We start from the raw sequence: 19,351 nt of genomic DNA on the forward strand, positions 1-19,351 counted from the left end.
TCTTTACACCAGGTACTCAGACATTCTATCTTATTGATGAAGCAGAGTGCACTGGTAAAGGAGCTAACTGTGTGACCAGCTTACTCCACCATCATTTTCAGCACCATGGGTTTGGAGAGGAGCATGTGCAGTTGCAAATGGACAATTGTTCTGGACAAAACAAGAACAACACTGTATTGTGGTATGCAACTTTATTCATTTTTCATACAAAAAATTCAAATCACTCAGCTAGGGACTAAAACTCCTAAGGAAGTGCTTAATTTTAGAATATGAATTTTATCAGACTAGACACAGACTTCATCATACATTCTGAAAAAAATAATCTTGTCATATCTGAGATGTACTGATTTTTTCCTTTCCATATATTCTGAAAATAAAGAAATGTACTATGCTAGCACATTTATGTTATTCTTAAAATGACATTTTATTCAGGTATGGGCTATGGAAAACTATGACTGGGCTTCACAGGACTGTTGAGTTCTCACTCATGGAAGCTAGCCCTGATTGGCACTTTGGAGTATTCAAGTCTAAATGGCGACGCTGTACAGTTGAGACAATGGACAGGAAATTAATGTCTTTAAGAAAAATCCTCCAGTCTCAAGTGCTAGCCAGTTACCAGCTGTAATTGTACCTAAAGGATTAGATTCATCTAGGCAGTGGTATCTGTTTAATGGAATTAGGCAGTATTGTCTTAAAGAAAAAGGTTCATGCCCTAAGCCATTGGATCCAAAACCTGAAGTTATAACTGTTAAAACTGATAGTGAAAAAGGAAGAAGAAATGTTCATACATACAATAAGCCAGATTAAGATCTTGTCTAGACACTGTATAAAAGACTGAGAGATTCTGATTCTGGTCTATTGTATGTATGAACATCAGGCGACTGCTTGTATATATGCCTGATGTCAGAAACAACTGATGACTCTCGCAGTGCATCACAAGTTTTGTGTTTATAAACATATGCTCAGCAGTAGTGATTTCGGGGACACATTTTATAAAGTAACTGTTGAAAGGAACATGCCATGTATATACTTTACTTTACTAGTACTTTTGATTTTTATTTCCTAGTTATTTGAAATACTTTCTCAGTTGTACTATACTACAGTTATTCCCTTTTGTCATGTTTCATACAGCATTTGTAAAACATGTGACGCATATTTCACTGGAATTGAAATTCATACTTGAAATCACATACTGGAAACTATAAAATGACAAAAAAGACATTCTGATTATTGATTAGACTATGTTAAAGTAATTGAATACATGTATATGTATTTTCACATTCTACATAAATTTTAACTACTGACATCAATGGAAGCTAGTATTAATTGTTTTAGTAAATTGTAAGTAGATCTATTTCTTGACATTATATACAGATCTTAGTCATTTCAAGATTAATTTTGTTAATAAATTTTTATATAAATGTTTCAAATTTGGCTCTGGTTTGTAGTATAGTGTATTCACTTTCATTCTTATACCTCAGATTGCATGTGCAGGGTTGCTATGGTAACCAAATTTGACTATTGAAACTTGCCACTCACTTTAATTGATAAAAATAATAAAAAAAACATGATTTAATAACGATATAAGTGAATTTTATTGTTATCCTGTTCATTTTGAAGTTGTTTTCCTAATATGTATAATATTTTCATTCTTGCTATCGTAACAAAATAATGTTGTGAATTTAAGACCAAAGATATGTTCATTATGTAGTGACAAACTATTGCAGATAAGAAATAAACATATTAAAGTCAAATTATTGAGATCATATTTTTTGTGTTTTGATTTTTATTTCTCTAGTAATATTAGCTGTACACAAAACATCACTAACGGATATGCGCATGGAAACGAACATCATATGTTTTTAAAACAGAAGTTACATGCACTGTTAACTGCCAGTAAGGCAAAAGGTATAATTTGTCATTTCTCATGTTATCATAGGTAGGAATATCACAATGTCTATATTTGGCAATGTTTTGTGCTGATAGCATAAAGAAAATCACTTTTAACATATATTTTTTATAATTTTAACTTGGTTACCATGGTAACCATTATGTCTATATATCTGCTAGTTCTAATTATTGAGCAGTTACCTTACCATACCAATTTGTCATATTGTGTACCATGTAAAGGACTAGTACACAAGTACAAAGTGAATTAAATGTGTTCTTGCATTATAGTAATTGGTTTGTTTAAATACTTGCAAGATAACAGAAAAAATGGGAAAAGGTGGTGTTGTAAAGTTTACCATATTTCTTTAAATATCACTGAAACAGCTCTAATATTTTTCTTGCATAACAGGGAGACATTGATTACTAAAATAAAACATCAAAAACTAAATTTCGACAAAATCTTCAGTAAGCCCTTTTTTCCCATGCCTTGTCACATATAGTTTTGGCCTCAATATATATTATATGTAGTACAATTTGTGTAATATTCATTACATACTAAATAACTCTTTTTATTCAGATTCCGGGTTTAAACGTATATATACATATGGATGTATGCACACATGTATACATATATGTATAAATATATGTAAAGTGGCTTTTAATACTCTTTAACAAGATTGAATTATTATTATTGTTATTATCTTAAATGTGTTGTAATTATTGAAAACTGTGATTGTATTATATTATGTTTTAGTAGTCTCTTATAACTCTACTAAAGAGTGGCAAAGGTCATGTATATATAGAATTTTATAATGTCTTTGATATTGAGTTGTGTACTTTGATGAGACTTTAAGGTTACGAAGGCCTTGAGAAACAAAAATCAAACAACACCAAATCATAGAAAGAAAGATTTGTTTGACATGAAAATTAAACAGCATGTAAAAGATGTACATTACTTTACGAAACAAGTGTCAGTATACTGATATAAACATTGAATTCCAGAAAATGACTGCCTATAGGGGCCCCTCTTCCGGACAGTCAAACCACTTTAAAAACTCACCATTTTCAAAGAATGTTACACATGTTCGTTTTGATGCATTTGCAATAGCGTGCGAGTGGTGAAATTTCACATAACAAGGTGGAACACAGTTTTCAGCAATTGTTTATCTTTATTTCTTTACAAATGGCATTCATTTTCAAAGGGAAACAACTTTTCTCGACGATTACTTAAAATAGTCGGAAAAAGTTGTCTCCCTTTGAAAATGAATGCCATTTGTACCTAGAATATTCCGAAAAAGTTGTCTCCCTTTGAAAATGAATGCCATTTGTACCTAAAGTATTCCGAAAAAGTTGTCTGCCTTTGACAATGAATGCCATTTGTAAAGAAATAAAGATAAACAATTGCTGAAAACTGTGTTCCACCTTGTTATGCGAAATTTCATCACTCGCATGCTATTGCAAATGCATCAAAACGAACATGTGTAACAGTTCTTTAAAGATGGTGAGTTTTTAAAGGCGTTTAACTGTCCGGAAGTGGAGCCCCTTTAGGCGGTCCTTTTCCGGAATTCAATGTTTTTATCACTCTACTGACACTAGTTTCGTAAAGTAATATACATGCTTTACATGCTGTTCAATTTTCATGTCAAACAACTCTTTATTTTATGATTTAGTTTTGTTTGAGTTTTGTTTCTCAAGGTCTGATTCTCAGCCTTAATAAAGGATAAAACATTCATATTGTTAAGTGGTGTATGACACAGTTTACTAGGCAAATACGAGGCGAAACTTTTATTAACAATAAAACCATTAGACAAGGTGAATATTTGTCTAGAGTTCGTTACATTTCGCTGCGAATTTACCAGATATATTTCACTAATTTACTAGAAAACATATAAAATGTTAAACACTACTATATTCTGCATATTTCCCTCTATCTATGTACCATTTCTAATGAAATATATCTTGACCTATTCTATGGGGAAATGATAGATTATTGGAACGAAAACCCTTATACACCTGTAGGGGGTTTCAATATTGTTAAGTGTTTACTAGACACATAGGAAACTTTGTATAAACAATATAAGCATTAGACAAGGTGAATATTTGTTTAGAACTGTGCAAGATCGGAATATCTTTTGGAAGAATTGGTGTTCAAGTGTTACGGGTACATAACTTTAAATATGCATGCATAACACACCATTTTCTGTTTAGTTAATCTTTTTAACGGTTTTAACTAAATGTATATATTCTAGAGTTCATTATATTTCGCTGCGAATTTACCAGATATATTTCACTGGGTTATTTCAGTAATTTACTGGAAATTATGTTAAATACTACTTTATTCTGCATATTTCCTTCTATCCATGTACCATTTCTAATGAAATATATCTTGACCTATTCTTTGGGGAAATGATAGATGGATGGAACGAAAACCCTTATACACCTGTAGGGGGTTCCAATACATTCATATTGTTAAGTGTTTACTGGACACATAGGAAACTTTGTATTAACAATATAAGCATTAGACAAGGTGAATATTTGTTTAGATCTGTGCAAGATCGGAATATCTTTTGGAAGAATTGGTGTTCAAGTGTGACAGATACATAACTTTAAATATGCATGCATAACACACCATTTTCTGTTTCTGCTCCCTGGTTCTGCTGATACTGCTACTGCTCACTGCTAGTACTTTTTCTGCTGCTACTGCTACTTCTACAAGGGTCATCCAAAAGTACTGATAGTGGTCTTATAGTGAACAAATTATAACAAATAGTGTCATACCTGTTCTTTATTCCTTCAAAATATTGACCCCTGCTTCGGATAACCGCATTCCATCTCTTCGGAAGATCCGCAATTCCCGTTGCTAGGCAACAATCGGAGATGCTTCGCAGTTCCTTGGCCACGGCAACTTCCAAGTCTTCTAGATCATTGAAACGAACTCCCCGTAGCGGCATTTTTAATTTGTGGATCATAGACTTAAGTCTGGAGAATACGGCGGATGCGATAATATTTCCAATTTATATTCCCTAATTAGTGACGTCACCGGGTCTGATTTATGCGGCACCGCGTTGTCATGAATCAACACTACTCCCGCATTAAGAGTGCGGGTCGCTTTTTACGTACAGCTGACCTCAATTTCTCTTGCAAACATTTTGCATAATACGTTCCGTTAACTGTCTGTCCAAGGGAAACATAGTCTGTGGCCAATACGCCACCATTTTCATATGCCATAATTGCCAGCTGTTTCAGATTTCCCTGTTTTCGTCGGAGTTTTGCAGGCCTTGGTGACCCAGGAGTGTGCCTTTCGGAAGATTGCGATTTTAATTCAGGTTCATAGCTTCGTAACCACGTCTCATCTATTGAAACAATACGATTTAAGAACCTATCACCTTCATCTTTATACCGCTTTAAGTGTTTTTCTGCAACTACTACCCTGTTTGTCATTTTGTCCCGATTCAAGTGATGAGGGACCCACCTCGCGGAAACCCGCCGCATTTTCAAATGCCTCGTTAATATCGTATGAACTGATCCATGAGCAATTCCAACACCCTCAGCTAACTCCTCATATGTATAACGTCTATCATCATCCAAAAGTTTCTTTACTTTTTCAACATGAAGCTTGTCTGTAGCCTCGATCGGTTGTCCGCTGCGGGGGTCATCGGAAATACCAAAATTTCTTTCGGCAATACGTCTTATCCACCTATAAATTGTATTAAGTGACACTGCAGATCCACCACAAGCTTCTGATAAATTTTCATGGATTTCCTTTCCTGTTTTCCCTCTCAGAAACTAAATTTTTATGTACGCACGTTGTTCAGCTTGACTTACCGCGACGCTAAAGCGACGTTTAAATGACGTCACAGCGTGATGACGTCATATGACGCGCATGAACGTATTCGACGTCAATTTATAGCGTTATAGTTAATGGCCATTCGTGCCATGTTTTATGACTTTGCAAAATGAAATGAAAATGATATGGGACCATTATCAGAACTTATTAAATGACCCTCGTAGTACTACTGCTTCTGTTGCTACTGCTGGTATTGCTTCTGCTGCTACTGCTTCTACTGCTGCTCCTACTTCTGCTATTGCAGCTACTGCTGGTACTTATACTGCTCTGCTCTCTGCTACTGGTAGTTGCCTCTTCTCATTAATACTGCTCGTACTGCTTCAGCTGCTACTGCTACTGCTGCTGCTGATACTGAACGCCCGCCGTTACATACCTGAAATACTGTTGAAAAATGGCGTTAAAGACAAAACAAAAACTAGAAAATGCTTTTGTAAAAAAGCGCATGTCTCCCCCAATGCAAAGTCCAATATGCAAGAAGCCAATAGGGGTCAGGAGTGAAAGTCAAAGAGACACTGATGGTTGGCTGCAATAGGGATCATCTACTTGGCATGTCCAGTCATCCCGCTAAATTTCAACACTCTTGGCCTAGTGGTTCTCAAGTCACTGTTCAGGCTCCTGTGACCTTGACCTTTGATCAAGTGACCTCAAAATAAATAGGGGTCATCTACTCTGCACGTCCAATTATCCTATTAAGTTTCAACATTGTAGGTCAAGTGGTTCTCAAGTTATTTCCAAAAAATGATTTTACATGAACAGGCCACTGTGACCTTGACCTTTAATAGACTGACCCCAAAATAATTAGGGGTCATCTACTCTGCATGTTCAATCATCCTATGAAGTTTCAACATTCTGGGTCAAGTGGTTCTCAAGTTACTGACCAGAAATGGTTTTCAATATTCAGGCCCCTGTGACCTTGACCTTTCACAGAGTGACCCCAAAATCGTTAGGGGTCATCTACTCTGCATGTTCAATCATCCTATTAAGTTTCAACATTCTGGGTCAAGTGGTTCTCAAGTTACTGACCGTAAATGGTTTTCAATGTTCAGGCCCCTGTGACCTTGACCTTTAATGAAGTGACCCCAAAATCGATAGGGGTCATCTACTTTGCATGTACAATCAGCCTATGATGTTTCAACATTCTGGGTCAAGTGGTTCTCTAGTTATTGATCGGAAATGGTTTTCCATGTTCAGGCCCCTGTGACCTTGACATTTGATGGAGTGACCCCAAAATCATTTGGGGTCATCTACTCTTCATGACCAATCATCCTATGAAGTTTCAACATTCTGGGTCAAGTGGTTCTCTAGTTATTGACCGGAAATGGTTTTCAATGTTCAGGTCCTGTGACCTTGACCTTTGACGGAGTGACCCAAAAAAAACAGGGGTCATCTACTCTTCATGACCAATCATCCTATGAAGTTTCAACATTCTGGGTCAAGTGGTTCTCTAGTTATTGATCGGAAATGGTTTTCAATGTTCAGGCCCCTGTGACCTTGACCTTTGACGGAGTGACCCCAAAAACAATAGGGGTCGTCTACTCCAGCAGCCCTACAAGCCTATGAAGTTTGAAGGTTCTAGATAAAATGGTTCTCCAGTTATTGCTCGGAAATGAAGTGTGACGTACGGACGGACGGACGGATGGAAGGACGGACGGACGGACAGACGGACGGACGGACAGGGCAAAAACAATATGTCTCCTGGGGGAGACATAATAACAAGGCAGTCTGAAAGACAGCTAAATCCCCCGCCACTGCTATGGATAGTGAAAGGGTAAAACCTTTGATTTTAGCTGTGACCTTGACCTTGAACTGACATGGCTGACTCATGAATTCTGCATAACGTCTTGATGAAGTGATCATTTGACCAAAGTTTCATGAAAATCCTTCAAGGGGTTTAGGAGATACAGAGCTGAAACCTTTGACCTTCAGTTGTGACCTTGACCTTGAGTTGACATGGCTGACTCATGAGTTCTTGATGAGGTGATCATTTGACCCAAGTTTGATGAAAATCCTTCAAGGGGTTAAGGAGATACAGAGTGGACACCAAAAGGAAGGCTCAAACCTTCGACCCTTAGTTGTGACCTTGACCTTGAGCTGGCATGGTTGACTCATAATTTCTGCACATCGTTCAACGAAATGGAAGGCTCAAACCTTTGACCTTCAGTTGTGACCTTGCCCTTGAGCCAACATGGCTGACTCATAAGTTCTGCACATTGCCTTGATGAGGTGATCGTTTAACCCAAGTTTGATAAAAATCCTTCAAGGGGTTTAGGAGATATAGAGCGGACACAAAATGGAAGGTTCAAACCTTTAACCCTAAGTTGTGACCTTGACCTTGAGCCGGCATGACTGATTCATGGGTTCTGCACATTGTCTTGATGAGGTGATCTTTTGACCCAAGTTTTATAAAATTCCTTCAAGGGGTTTAAGAGATATAGAGCGGACACAAAATGGAAGGCTAAAACCTTTGACCTTGAGTTGTGTCCTTGACCTTGAACCGGCATGGCTGACTCATGGGTTCTGCACATCGTCTTGATGAGGTGATCATTTGACCCAAGTTTTATAATATTCCTTCAATGGGTTAAGGAGATATAGAGCGGACACAAAATGGCAGGCTCAAACCTTTGACCTTGATTTGTGACCTTGACCTTGAACCGACAAGGCTGATTCATGGGTTCTGCACATCGTCTTGATGAGGTGATCATTTGACCCAAGTTCCATGAAAATCCTTCAAGAGGTTTAGGAGATATGGACCGGACACGATTTTGTTACGGACGGAAGGACGGAAAGACGGACAGACGGACGGAAGGACGGACGCAGACCATTCCTGTAATCCCTCCGCCACGGCGGGGGATTAATAAAAACTGCTGCTGCTAACTGCTACTACTGCTACTGCTGGTACTGCTTCTGCTGCTAATGCTACTATTGCTTCTACTGCTACTGCTACTGTTCACTGCTACTGCTGGTACTGCTATTGCTGCAGATCACTGCTACTGCTGATACTGCTACTACTGGAGCTCACTGCTCCTGCTGTACCTCACTGTTACTGCTGATACTGCTACTACTGCTACTGCTGCAGCTCACTGCTACTGCTGGTACTGATACTACTGCAGCTCACTGTTACTACAACTGCTACTACTGCTACTGCTACTGTTCACTGCTACTTCTGGTACTGCTACCACTGCTACTGCTACTTCTGCAGCCCACTGCTACTGCAAGTACTGCTAATTCTACTGTTCACTGCTACTGCTGGTACTGCTACTACTGACCCTCACTGCTACTGCTGCTACTGCTATTACTGCTACTGCTACTGTTCACTGCTACTGCTGCTACTACCACTGCTACTTCTGCAGCCCACTGCTACTGCTAGTACTGCTAATGCTGGCGGTCACTGGTACTGCTGCTGCTCATTGCTACTGCTACTGTTAACTGTTACTGCTGGTACTGATACTGCTTACTGCAGCTACTGCTCGATGCTGTTACTGCTACCGGCAATTTTCCGATTTTTATATTTCACTGCTATTGCTTATTCTTTTACTGCTACTGCTGCTATTTATTCTGGTACTGCTACTGTCATTTTCATTTTGCAGTATTCGCAGTAGCAATAGAGGTAATGAAAACCCAACATTAATTACCCCCTGGGTAGGTTAGGTAAGGCCGGTCGCGCTCCAACATATTTTTTTTAATGAAATGTATCATTTTCAATCAAAATTTACGACACAAATACTTAAGATATTTTATTAAAAGTTATATATTCGTGTAGAACTATTCAAGTACTATTCAAGGTATTGATTATGTTCGAAAACCGACAATAAGGATCGTCTCTGCTCAAACTTGGGTGCCATGTTTGACTACAGAAATGCACTAAAATACAACTTCTTTATCTAAAATAATATGATTTACATCAGCTAAAGCTCGAATTTAACACGCTTTGGTGTATAATAATTAGTTCTACGGAAATAGACACATTTAGATTAGTTTTATCTGTCCGTCCGTACGATATGTAGACTTGCTATGGGAACCATATAACGGATATATTGGTCGCATTTTTTCAAAATTTTCATCATATTCAGTATATCGTAAAAGGCGTTAGGAGTAACATATCAAACAAAACTTTCTTTTCCTAAATATTTGGAAATACTGTGGATTCGAATAAAGAAGAAACTTTTCTTAAAAAACGGAAATGCCGTCGGTAAAGTTTGCTGAACTTGGGTAATTTTGCCTTTAAAGTTTAGCCGTAAAGTAAGGTAAATGGTTTATGAAATATTTATTGGCTTTACATAAATTTAAAACTTCTTTCGATAGTACATGGTAATATCTAAAATTTCGTATAAAATAAACGCAATTTAGAATAAAAGCTGCATTACCGTTCTTTTCAGTACGGAAAAAGTCCGTGTTTTTCATTAAATTCATATCATTATAGAATGTTCCAAAAACAAGATACTAAAGTATTTTATTGAAATTTTTGTTTGTTTGTTTTGGGTTTAACGCCATTTTTCAACAGTATTTCAGTTATGTAACGGCGGGCAGTTAACCTAACCAGTTTTCCTGGATTCTGTACCAGTACATACCTGTTCTCCGCAAGTAACTGCCAACTTCCCCACATGAATCAGAGGTGGAGGACTAATGATGTCTGACACAATGTCGTTTATCAAATAGTCACGGAGAACATACGCCCCGCCCGAGGATCGAACTCACGACCCCGCGATCCGTAGACCAACGCAACCTACTGAGCTAAGCGGGCGGTTTATTGAAATTAGTTTTATAAATTAAGTTAACACGTTGTCTAAACTGATATATAATCCCAACATTTTTAACGCCGATGGTTTTTTCGAGGGATGCTTTCAAACTTTATGGATATTTGAAAACTTAAAAATGCTTATTTCTTTCTGCGTTGAGAGGGTTGGGCTTTGTCATATCTTCATAATCCGATGTCGAGTCTTAATAAATTATACCTTTTTGCAAAGAGAAGGCCAATATTTACAGGATACATGCCAAGTCTGGTTCAAATCCGGCCGGTTTGGGTCCGAGCTGGTCTAATTCCGGTAATATTATAAATATATGAACTTTTCTGACCAGTCATAGTTGTCGTAGGGATTAAAGATTTATCTACGCTGAGTCAAATGACACCATTGGAGCAACCTTCGCTGCTCCCTGGGCCATGTTTGGTTCATCTGGAACAGCACTATACCGCATATGACAAGTTTTATCACCATTAGAGACCTATGCTGAGCACTGACGGCACTAAAAGGACTCCTAAGTAGTCCAGATAAGCTAAGACTTCTACCTACACATCCATATATAGTGTAAAATTATGCAGTTGTACACTATATTTATATAATGTGTCACATTATGCAAAACATAAGCATAAATTTAATGCATGGATGTAAAAACAGAAATATACATAATCATAGGCCTACAATATTTTTTTCACAAATACGTTGACGTCACAGAAAAGCTTCATGATGAAAAGTTTGACCTCGTGAACGATATCAGGTCACTTGCATGCATTATACTGTAGGCAATGCAGTGATGGTAGGTCTTAGCCTCTGCTAGTTTAAAAATATCAGACCTTTTGATATTTGTTAAAACATGTATTAGTATCAGGCCGTTTGCTGACAATACTGGAAATAAATTATTTCATAAAATATTTGCAACATTGTCGTTACCAGTCCATGGAATTGTGCAGCCCGCCTCGTTAGACGGACCACCCACTACCAGATATCATTAATTCGGATAATATAGAATAAAGCCGGGACCATGCATACAGGACTGAACACCAATTTTTGAATAACGAAAATGTCTCTATCATTCTAAAACAAGAGCTGTCCGTAAGACAGCGCGCTCGACTTTTCTCAGTGCTTGACTCAGCTTTGCCAGTGAAAAAAAATCCAAGTTAAAAAGGGACATAATTCTGTCAAAATTCAAATCAGAGTTATGGGAATTGTATCTCCTGGTGTAGACTTTGATAGAAAATAACTATTTTGAGTTTCAAATCAAAAGCTTTAATAGTAACAGAGATATTTGACTTTATCAAAAATTTTAACCAAAAAATCTAAAGGGCATAATTCTGTCATAATTCAAATCATTATAGAATGTTCCAAAAACAAGATACTAAAGTATTTTATTGAAATTAGTTTTATAAATTAAGTTAACACGTTGTCTAAACTGATATATAATCCCAACATTTTTAACGCCGATGGTTTTTTCGAGGGAAGCTTTCAAACGTTACGGATTTTCGGAATGTTTCTCCTGGTGTAGACTTTGATAGTAAATAACTATTTTGAGTTTCAAGTCAAAAGCTTTAATAGTAACAGAGATATTTGACTTTATCAAAAATTTTAACAAAAACTTATAAGTTAAAAAAGGGCATAATTCTGTCAAAATTCAAACCAGAGTTATGGAGATTATTTCTCCTGGTGTAGACTTTATTGGTAAATAAATATTTTAAGTTTCAAGTCTTTGATAGTAACAGAGATATTTGACTTTATCAAAAATTTTAACAAAAAATTCTAAGTTAAAAAGGGGCATAATTCTGTCAAAATTCAATCAGAGTTGTGGGGATTGTTTCTTCTGGTGTAGATTTTGATGGTAAATAAGTATTTTAAGTTTCAAGTCAATAGCTTTGACAGTAATAGAGATATTTGACTTTATACAAAACTTTAACCAAAAATTCTATGTTAAAAAGGGGCATAATTCTGTCAAAATTCAAATAAGATTTATGGGGATTGTTTTTCCTGGTGTAGACTTTAATAGTTAATACCTATTTTAAGTTTCAAGTCAATAGCTTTGATAGTAACATAGATATTTGACTTTATCAAAAACTTTAACTAACGGCGACGCCGACGCCGACGCCGGGACGAGTGCAATAGATCTACATTTTCTTTGAAAAGTCGAGCTTAAAGCTAAAAAATGAAAAAAAATGTTGACATGTGAAATAATTTCAAAATAATGACTTAAAGTCAGCTTGATATTTTCGGATCTCATTCATCTCTAAAACAAACCATGCACGTGGACCTGCTCATTTTATTTCAGCAGATAATAGATATTATTATACCTCACATAAATGTCCAATGCAAATTTCCCATTAGTTTAACTTGAATAATATATCATATTCCCCAGTGATTTATATCACATGCGCAAAATCGTTATTTTCAATTTCTGCGCAGGTGATATGATCCAAAATTTCATATCACATGCGCAACAGCGTTATTTTGTTTTTTCTGCGCATGTGATATTATTTTTTCATATCACCCGTTGAGAGATTGATACTTTTGCATTGATTAAAAGAGTGAATCGATAAGTTTTCAGACGAGGTGCTTATATAATTATATTTTAGGATTAAATTACCCTTTTCTGCTGCTCTTGCATGTGCGAACACGGCCGAATTTTGTTTTTTTATGCTACGTGCAAAATATTTCGAAAACAATTTTTCATCAAATATTGAATCGAAACTACCATAATAAGTTTGGAAATGATCTAACTAAGAAAATGATTGCTCACACTTATATGTTTCGTTTAGAAAAAAAAGAAAGTTATCGCCGTTTTTCGAACGCTACTGATTGACGCAATGTTAAAACATTAGAATAAATATAGTATGTAAACGTCTCGATTAAATCTATCAAAAAAGTCTTATTACACGGCAAAGTCGCCACAAATTATAAGTGCTAACAAGTAAAGACTTTTTAATTCTGTCTTCTTTATTTGGTTAGTAATTACTCCTTAATGTTTAATAAATTACTATGTTGATTTTCCAGTAAATGCTTTGACCCTTATAATTTTTCGGTATAATAAAATAAATATTGCATTCCTGAGAGGGTGATATGAAAAATGTTCACCCCTCGAAATATGAATATAGACCTCGGCTGGCACCTCGGTCAATATTCATATATTTCGCGGTGAACATTTTTCATATCACCCTCTCAGGAATGCAATATTTATGTAATAGTGTTTATTTACAACTGTGAGAAATTTCATTAAAATATGTATTATAGACAATTTTCTATTCGCGGACATATCATCAAAATTGTGATTTTCCCATAGTCTCCAATTACAGAAAATAGCTGAAGATTGTGTATTATTCCGAAAGTGCAGAACAGAAAGGCATAATTAGCGTCATATGAAAATTAGAAATTATCGAGATTGAATTTTCAAATCAAATAGATGATCTATTTTCTAATTGATAATAATACTAAACGATACTGATGTACACGTTTACTTCTGAAAACCACAAACTCTTGGTCTTATTAATATTTACTGTCACACTAACAATATACTATGCAAGTATTTTACAAGAACTCAATGTAAATTGAAAACATATTCTAAACATTTGAAAATCCCATTTTTGTTAAATGTAAAATTTGCGAGTGCCTCTTTTTATTAGAAACATAAAGTTGAAAATAGTTGTACCTGAACTTTATTCTTTTGCCGTATCCTATCAGGACTGGAAGATAATTACCACTAACTGATATAACTGGATAAGCGATATTACTGTTAGAAATATTTTGTAGTCATAAAAATAACTTCGGGATCTCTAAAAATTTCGAGATTTTCCGACTTAATATTGGACTTGAAGTTGCTGGAACTAACATCAAAGAAGGGAGGTTTATACATTTGAATTTTTATTTACCAAACAATGACACAATGTATTTTTTTAAATCGCTCTAAGGCATGTCAAATTTACTTCTAAACGCTAAAAGAAAACATCTTTTTTTATCAGTAGGACATGAATATCAGCGACAGACTCGCCCACACTCCGAGAGACTTGTTTTAACCATGACGAGAATTGACCTAGATTTAAACGATATATCAGTAAGAGCGGCCTGTCGCTTCTGACTTTTGACAATACATAACAAATACTGATTAAATGGGATAAGGCCGTGACTTTTATTATTATAATATCATTACAGAAATTAATGAAATATCATGGCATATTGTATGAGATGGAAGTATCATAAAAATGAAAAAGCATGAAATGATAGATGTCTAGCCAAAATGCATAGAAACAAAATAGGCAACGCTATGATGCTGAAGCTCTATTTATGATAAGCACACATATACTAGACAATGGAGGGGAAAGAATGCATTGTGCTAGCAAATGCAGCTACGGAAAATCCGAGGCCAAGATGTTCAACGAATTTTCAACATCATGACAATGGATTTTGCTCTGATTGCCTAAAGTATGCTGATAGATGTGTATACAATATGCCATACCGAAATGCACAAAGTGTGTTGAGGGCCACCAAATATTTTATAAAATAAAATTTGCCCATTGAAAGGTACATTGAATAATATATTCAATTACTGAATAGCCACGTGCAAACATTCATTTCTTTAAAAATATCAGATCTTCTGGATTATTTACTTTCAAAGATGCATTATACGCTATATTTAACTCTATTTGACATTATTTCTCTTGATTTTACCTGATCAACACTATATAGCAGTTACTTTTCCCTCGCAAATTTGTTGGATCTAATCCGAAATATATCAGGCGGTAATCTTTATTAGACACGTACTTTTTAATTCAGCCATTATTCAAGTATGTAATTACGTATATTTGAATAGATCAGTAATTTTACTTAATAGTTGTTTTGCTTACCCTACTAGTGTGCTACCCTGCCACTCCCAGTGTATATTTAGATGTAGCAAATTCTCTAATGCAATCCGCCAAATGGTTCGACATTGCTCTCATGCAGCCCTTCTATTCTTAGTGTACTGTTTGAATCGACAGTGCTTCTTCCTTAGCTCCGGTATGATATCATATATCGACAGCACAACGCCAGTGATAAGAGGATGTAGAAGCTGTATGCACAAGCAACTAAATAAAAGTAAATATAATATCAAAGTTATTTATCTATTTAAATGAGTTTAACGTCGCGAATTCAAATCTTTAAATAACAGAAATACTATACAGTTTTTTATTATTGATGAATGATTCATTATTACGATAATGACACAAAGCGCACAGCCCTAGATTTGGCACTGTGAACGAAAAAATATCATTAAGATAGCGGCAGTTTACGGAAGCCCTGGAGGGACATTTATTACTTATTACCTATAATTTACAACTTATAACTTATTAATTAATATTTATAACTTATAATTTATAAGTTATGGATATTGCTCGTTATGGCGGGAGATCTTTATGTTTGAGTACACTGAGAGCTTAGACTATCGGCGTGTACATCGTTTCTATTCATCGAAAGGCGGCGTTTTCTGAGGTTTAACATTCACAGGAACAAAAAAAGGTATAAATACACATGTGCAACCGAAAATACTGAATATTTTTATTAATGTTTATAGAAAAGTAGTATTTGGTGCTATATGTAACCCACACCCAAAGTGATCTGAGACCAAGTTTGACCTAACCCAGTGGTCTCCCGGTGACCCCTTTGCAATCCTTCTACTTTACAAGCCTCTCATGAAACTACGAGTAAAATGACTTAAAGAAGTGTATTGTATATTCGAAACGCATATAAAATTTTCTGTATGTCGCAGTGTTTAAATAAGACTAAAAGCCAGTTTTAAAATGGCAGACTTCGTAACTTAAATACGGTAAGACTAGACTGCGTTCGGTTTATCCGGGTTATTGACATGCGGGATGATACTATAGTTCTACTAAAGTTTGTTCTTGAACTGTTCCTAAATTGTTTGTGTTGTGCTTGTTTCGCTCCTTTTTTCCAACGTAACTATCAAGGGCTTATGATACTGCCATGATTTGAAGACCCAATAATATTTATATTATATGTGTTTTTATTTTTTGGACCGTTTCCTTCAGTTTGATTGGCGAACAGATTTTTTTTGCAACTGTGAAAAACAAATTTATTCGGATAACTTTTGTGCTGCTCCGGATGTTAGACTACTTTTTTCACTTTTTATTTATACTTAAAAATGATTGACTTGAAAACAATGACTATAAAAAGAAACAAAAGCAATAAATGTCATATTTTTGTTTTGTTTTACACACTTGTAAAACCCGAAACCTCGTACACATATCTACGATAACGGCCTTATCGGATATGTGTACTTCTGTTTTGGATTTTACAAGTGTGTAAAACCAAAAAATATGACATTCATTCCTTTAGTAAATATCATTGTGCCATCAGATCTCGGCAGCACTGTATCAGGTAGAAAGGTAAGGGACTGCCTGTGGTGACTAATGAGGATAGGAGCGACCTTTTCCCAAATGTCATTGTAATTTTGCCCACTTTTCCCATGAGACTATACCATGTAATTTCTGTGAAAATTGATATTCAGGCTTAAGACTGTAAAACCAGTACCATTAAACAAAGAGCAATACGAAGTATACAATCGTGTTGCTGATAGACCCCAAAAACTCCTACATGTATTTGCCGTCAAAGTGGTACTCATATCGCAGACAATGTGTCTATTGCCAGATGCTTTACTGTGAAGAAAGCAATTCATAGAATAATATTCAGGCAGTATTACAAGTTTTCGACACCCGTGAAAATCAGAAAGGCCTAGTGCAGGTGGTCTATTAAGGTTGTTTCCAGCTAGGTTAGAGATGAAAATAAATTTATTGTATTACGAGGGGCATGCAAAACGTTTGGCACATGATTTGTTTTCAAAAAATATTACGAGCTTTGTCAGCGGATGTATTAGAGGAGGCATTCAGGGACATGTTCTGAAACTGGTCCAGATTATTGATGAAATGAAACCACAGTGGCTGCTTGTATAGGGTGTAGTCATACCAACTGAACAAAAACCTAGAAAAAGTATGAATTGAAATATATAAGAACTTACCGTAATTACCATAAGTTTTTTGACACCTTTGCATTCAGAATTCCCTAAATTTTGGTACACATAGTTTTTGCTTTAAGTTTTTGTGACCATCGAATAATGTTTTAATTACAAATAATGTTTCATTTTCGAATGAATCGTTGATCTATTTGGATAACTTTTTATATTATAAAGCAAAATAGAAACAGAAGGTTTTAAATTGCGTGATTTTGCTGATTTCTACATTATTACTATGACCCTAAAATATATTGGGACAAGAAAAATAATTCGTTATCTTTACTGTCCCAAAACTTATGGTAATTACAGTAAAGCTTTCAATAAAGTAGTTCCCGACTAGGGTTTGGTCAATCCGCTTCAAGACTAAGGGAAGACCAGCAATAAAATGGACGAGACAGACAACGTTCGGTTCGACATTTCGAAGGCATTCCATAAAGAACGACCCAATTGAAGTTCCCTCAATTTGTTTACTTTTAATCATATATCAGTTGAAAACATACAGTGTAAATATTGATTAAATACATTACTCATGACAAGACGCAAGACAAGACACAAAACTGGAAAAGACACATGACAAAATAAAAGACACAGTACAAGACAGAAGCCAAGCGTAAGAACCAAACACAAGATGCAAAACAAGGCACCAGACAAGACAAGATTAGACACAAAACAAGACATTAGGCATGAAAAGACAAGAAATGAGACACAAGACAAGACAGAAGACGAGACATGCATTGTAAGTTATATGTACATGTAATAGGTTCTACGTAACAAATGATAAGGAATAAGATATAACTAATAAGTTATAAATAATAAGTAATAAATAATAACTAGTAAGTTATAAATAATAACTAATAAATTATAAATAATAAATAAAAGGTAATAGATAATAAGTTATAAATAATAATATAGTTAAGCTACCGTATAAGATGTAGTCATAACAACTGAACGAAAACCTAATAGAAAATGCTTATGAATAGATGGCCGTACTGCTGAACGAAAGGGATAAATGCATAGACTATCTGTCGTTTATGTGTAAGTGTCTAAAACTATTATTTTAAATTGCAGATACATGTACAAGTAATTGGAAAAATGCTTCGGAGTGCTGTGATTGTACATTTTTCGACAGTTATGATGAGGACCATAGGTAATGTAGGAGCTGTCGCGCCTCCATATTTGCCGCCAGCAAGTCGAAATACGCAGTCTACACTTACACTGGTGAAAGAATACTTTTACGCTGGTTTTAGATACTTTGAAATTGCTCTTATACTGTTATGACAACACAATATTAAAATAAGTATTCGACAATTAAAACGAATATTGAAAGCAAATAATTTGCGTCGCCGTGGGGATGTGTATAAGCGGCTAGAAGAAGTAAAAGACTTGATAGAAAAGGAACTCTAACTCAGTAGAAATTGTGTTGGTTGTAGAAGTATGTGGCGTCGATTAATGTACGATTATAAATTGAAAGTTAAGAGAACTGATGTTATGAGGTTGATGAAAGAAACAGACCCTGAGGGAGTAAGCTTGAGAAGGGCTCACAGGCTAAACAGAAGAAGATACTGTGCACAAAGTCCAAATTATATTTGGCATGTCGACGGATACGACAATCTTAAACAATCTGGTTTATGCATTCATGCAGCAATAGATGGGTAAAGTTGCAGAATAATGTGAATAGAGGTTGGAGCAAGTAACAACGACCCGAAATGCATTGCAAATTATTATCTGGAAACAGTAAAGAGTTTGACGCGTGCTCCACGGATTATCAGAGCTGACTGCGGCACTGAAAACACGTACCTCAGTTACATACAGCCTTTACTTCGACTGAGTCACAATGACACCATGGCGGGAATCAAG

The 19,351-nt window shown here is 35.6% G+C and overlaps 1 protein-coding gene across 1 annotated transcript; it reads right to left on the reverse strand.

Annotated features, from left to right (window-relative positions):
* Positions 1-4,971: 4,971 nt before the first annotated feature.
* LOC128556662 (histone-lysine N-methyltransferase SETMAR-like) lies at positions 4,972-10,897 on the reverse strand. Its single transcript, XM_053542270.1, has 2 exons — positions 10,848-10,897; positions 4,972-5,587 (listed from the first exon to the last, which is right to left on the reverse strand). Exons 1-2 carry the CDS (start codon positions 10,895-10,897, stop codon positions 4,972-4,974), a joined length of 666 nt encoding a protein of 221 aa, XP_053398245.1.
* Positions 10,898-19,351: the final 8,454 nt, after the last annotated feature.

The sequence above is a fragment of the Mercenaria mercenaria genome, chromosome 4 (genome assembly GCF_021730395.1).
Source record: "Mercenaria mercenaria strain notata chromosome 4, MADL_Memer_1, whole genome shotgun sequence".
NCBI classification, from domain to species: Eukaryota; Metazoa; Mollusca; class Bivalvia; order Venerida; family Veneridae; genus Mercenaria; species Mercenaria mercenaria.

What these genes read in the sequence shown, in the direction of transcription:
- LOC128556662 (XM_053542270.1), bottom strand. Translation starts at nt 10,897, where the DNA reads ATGGCCCAGGGAGCAGCGAAGGTTGCTCCAATGGTGTCATTTGACTCA. An exon ending in ATGGTGTCATTTGACTCAGC is followed by an intron (nt 5,588 to 10,847) that starts GTAGATAAATCT and finishes TACAATTTATAG; the next exon opens with GTGGATAAGACGTATTGCCG.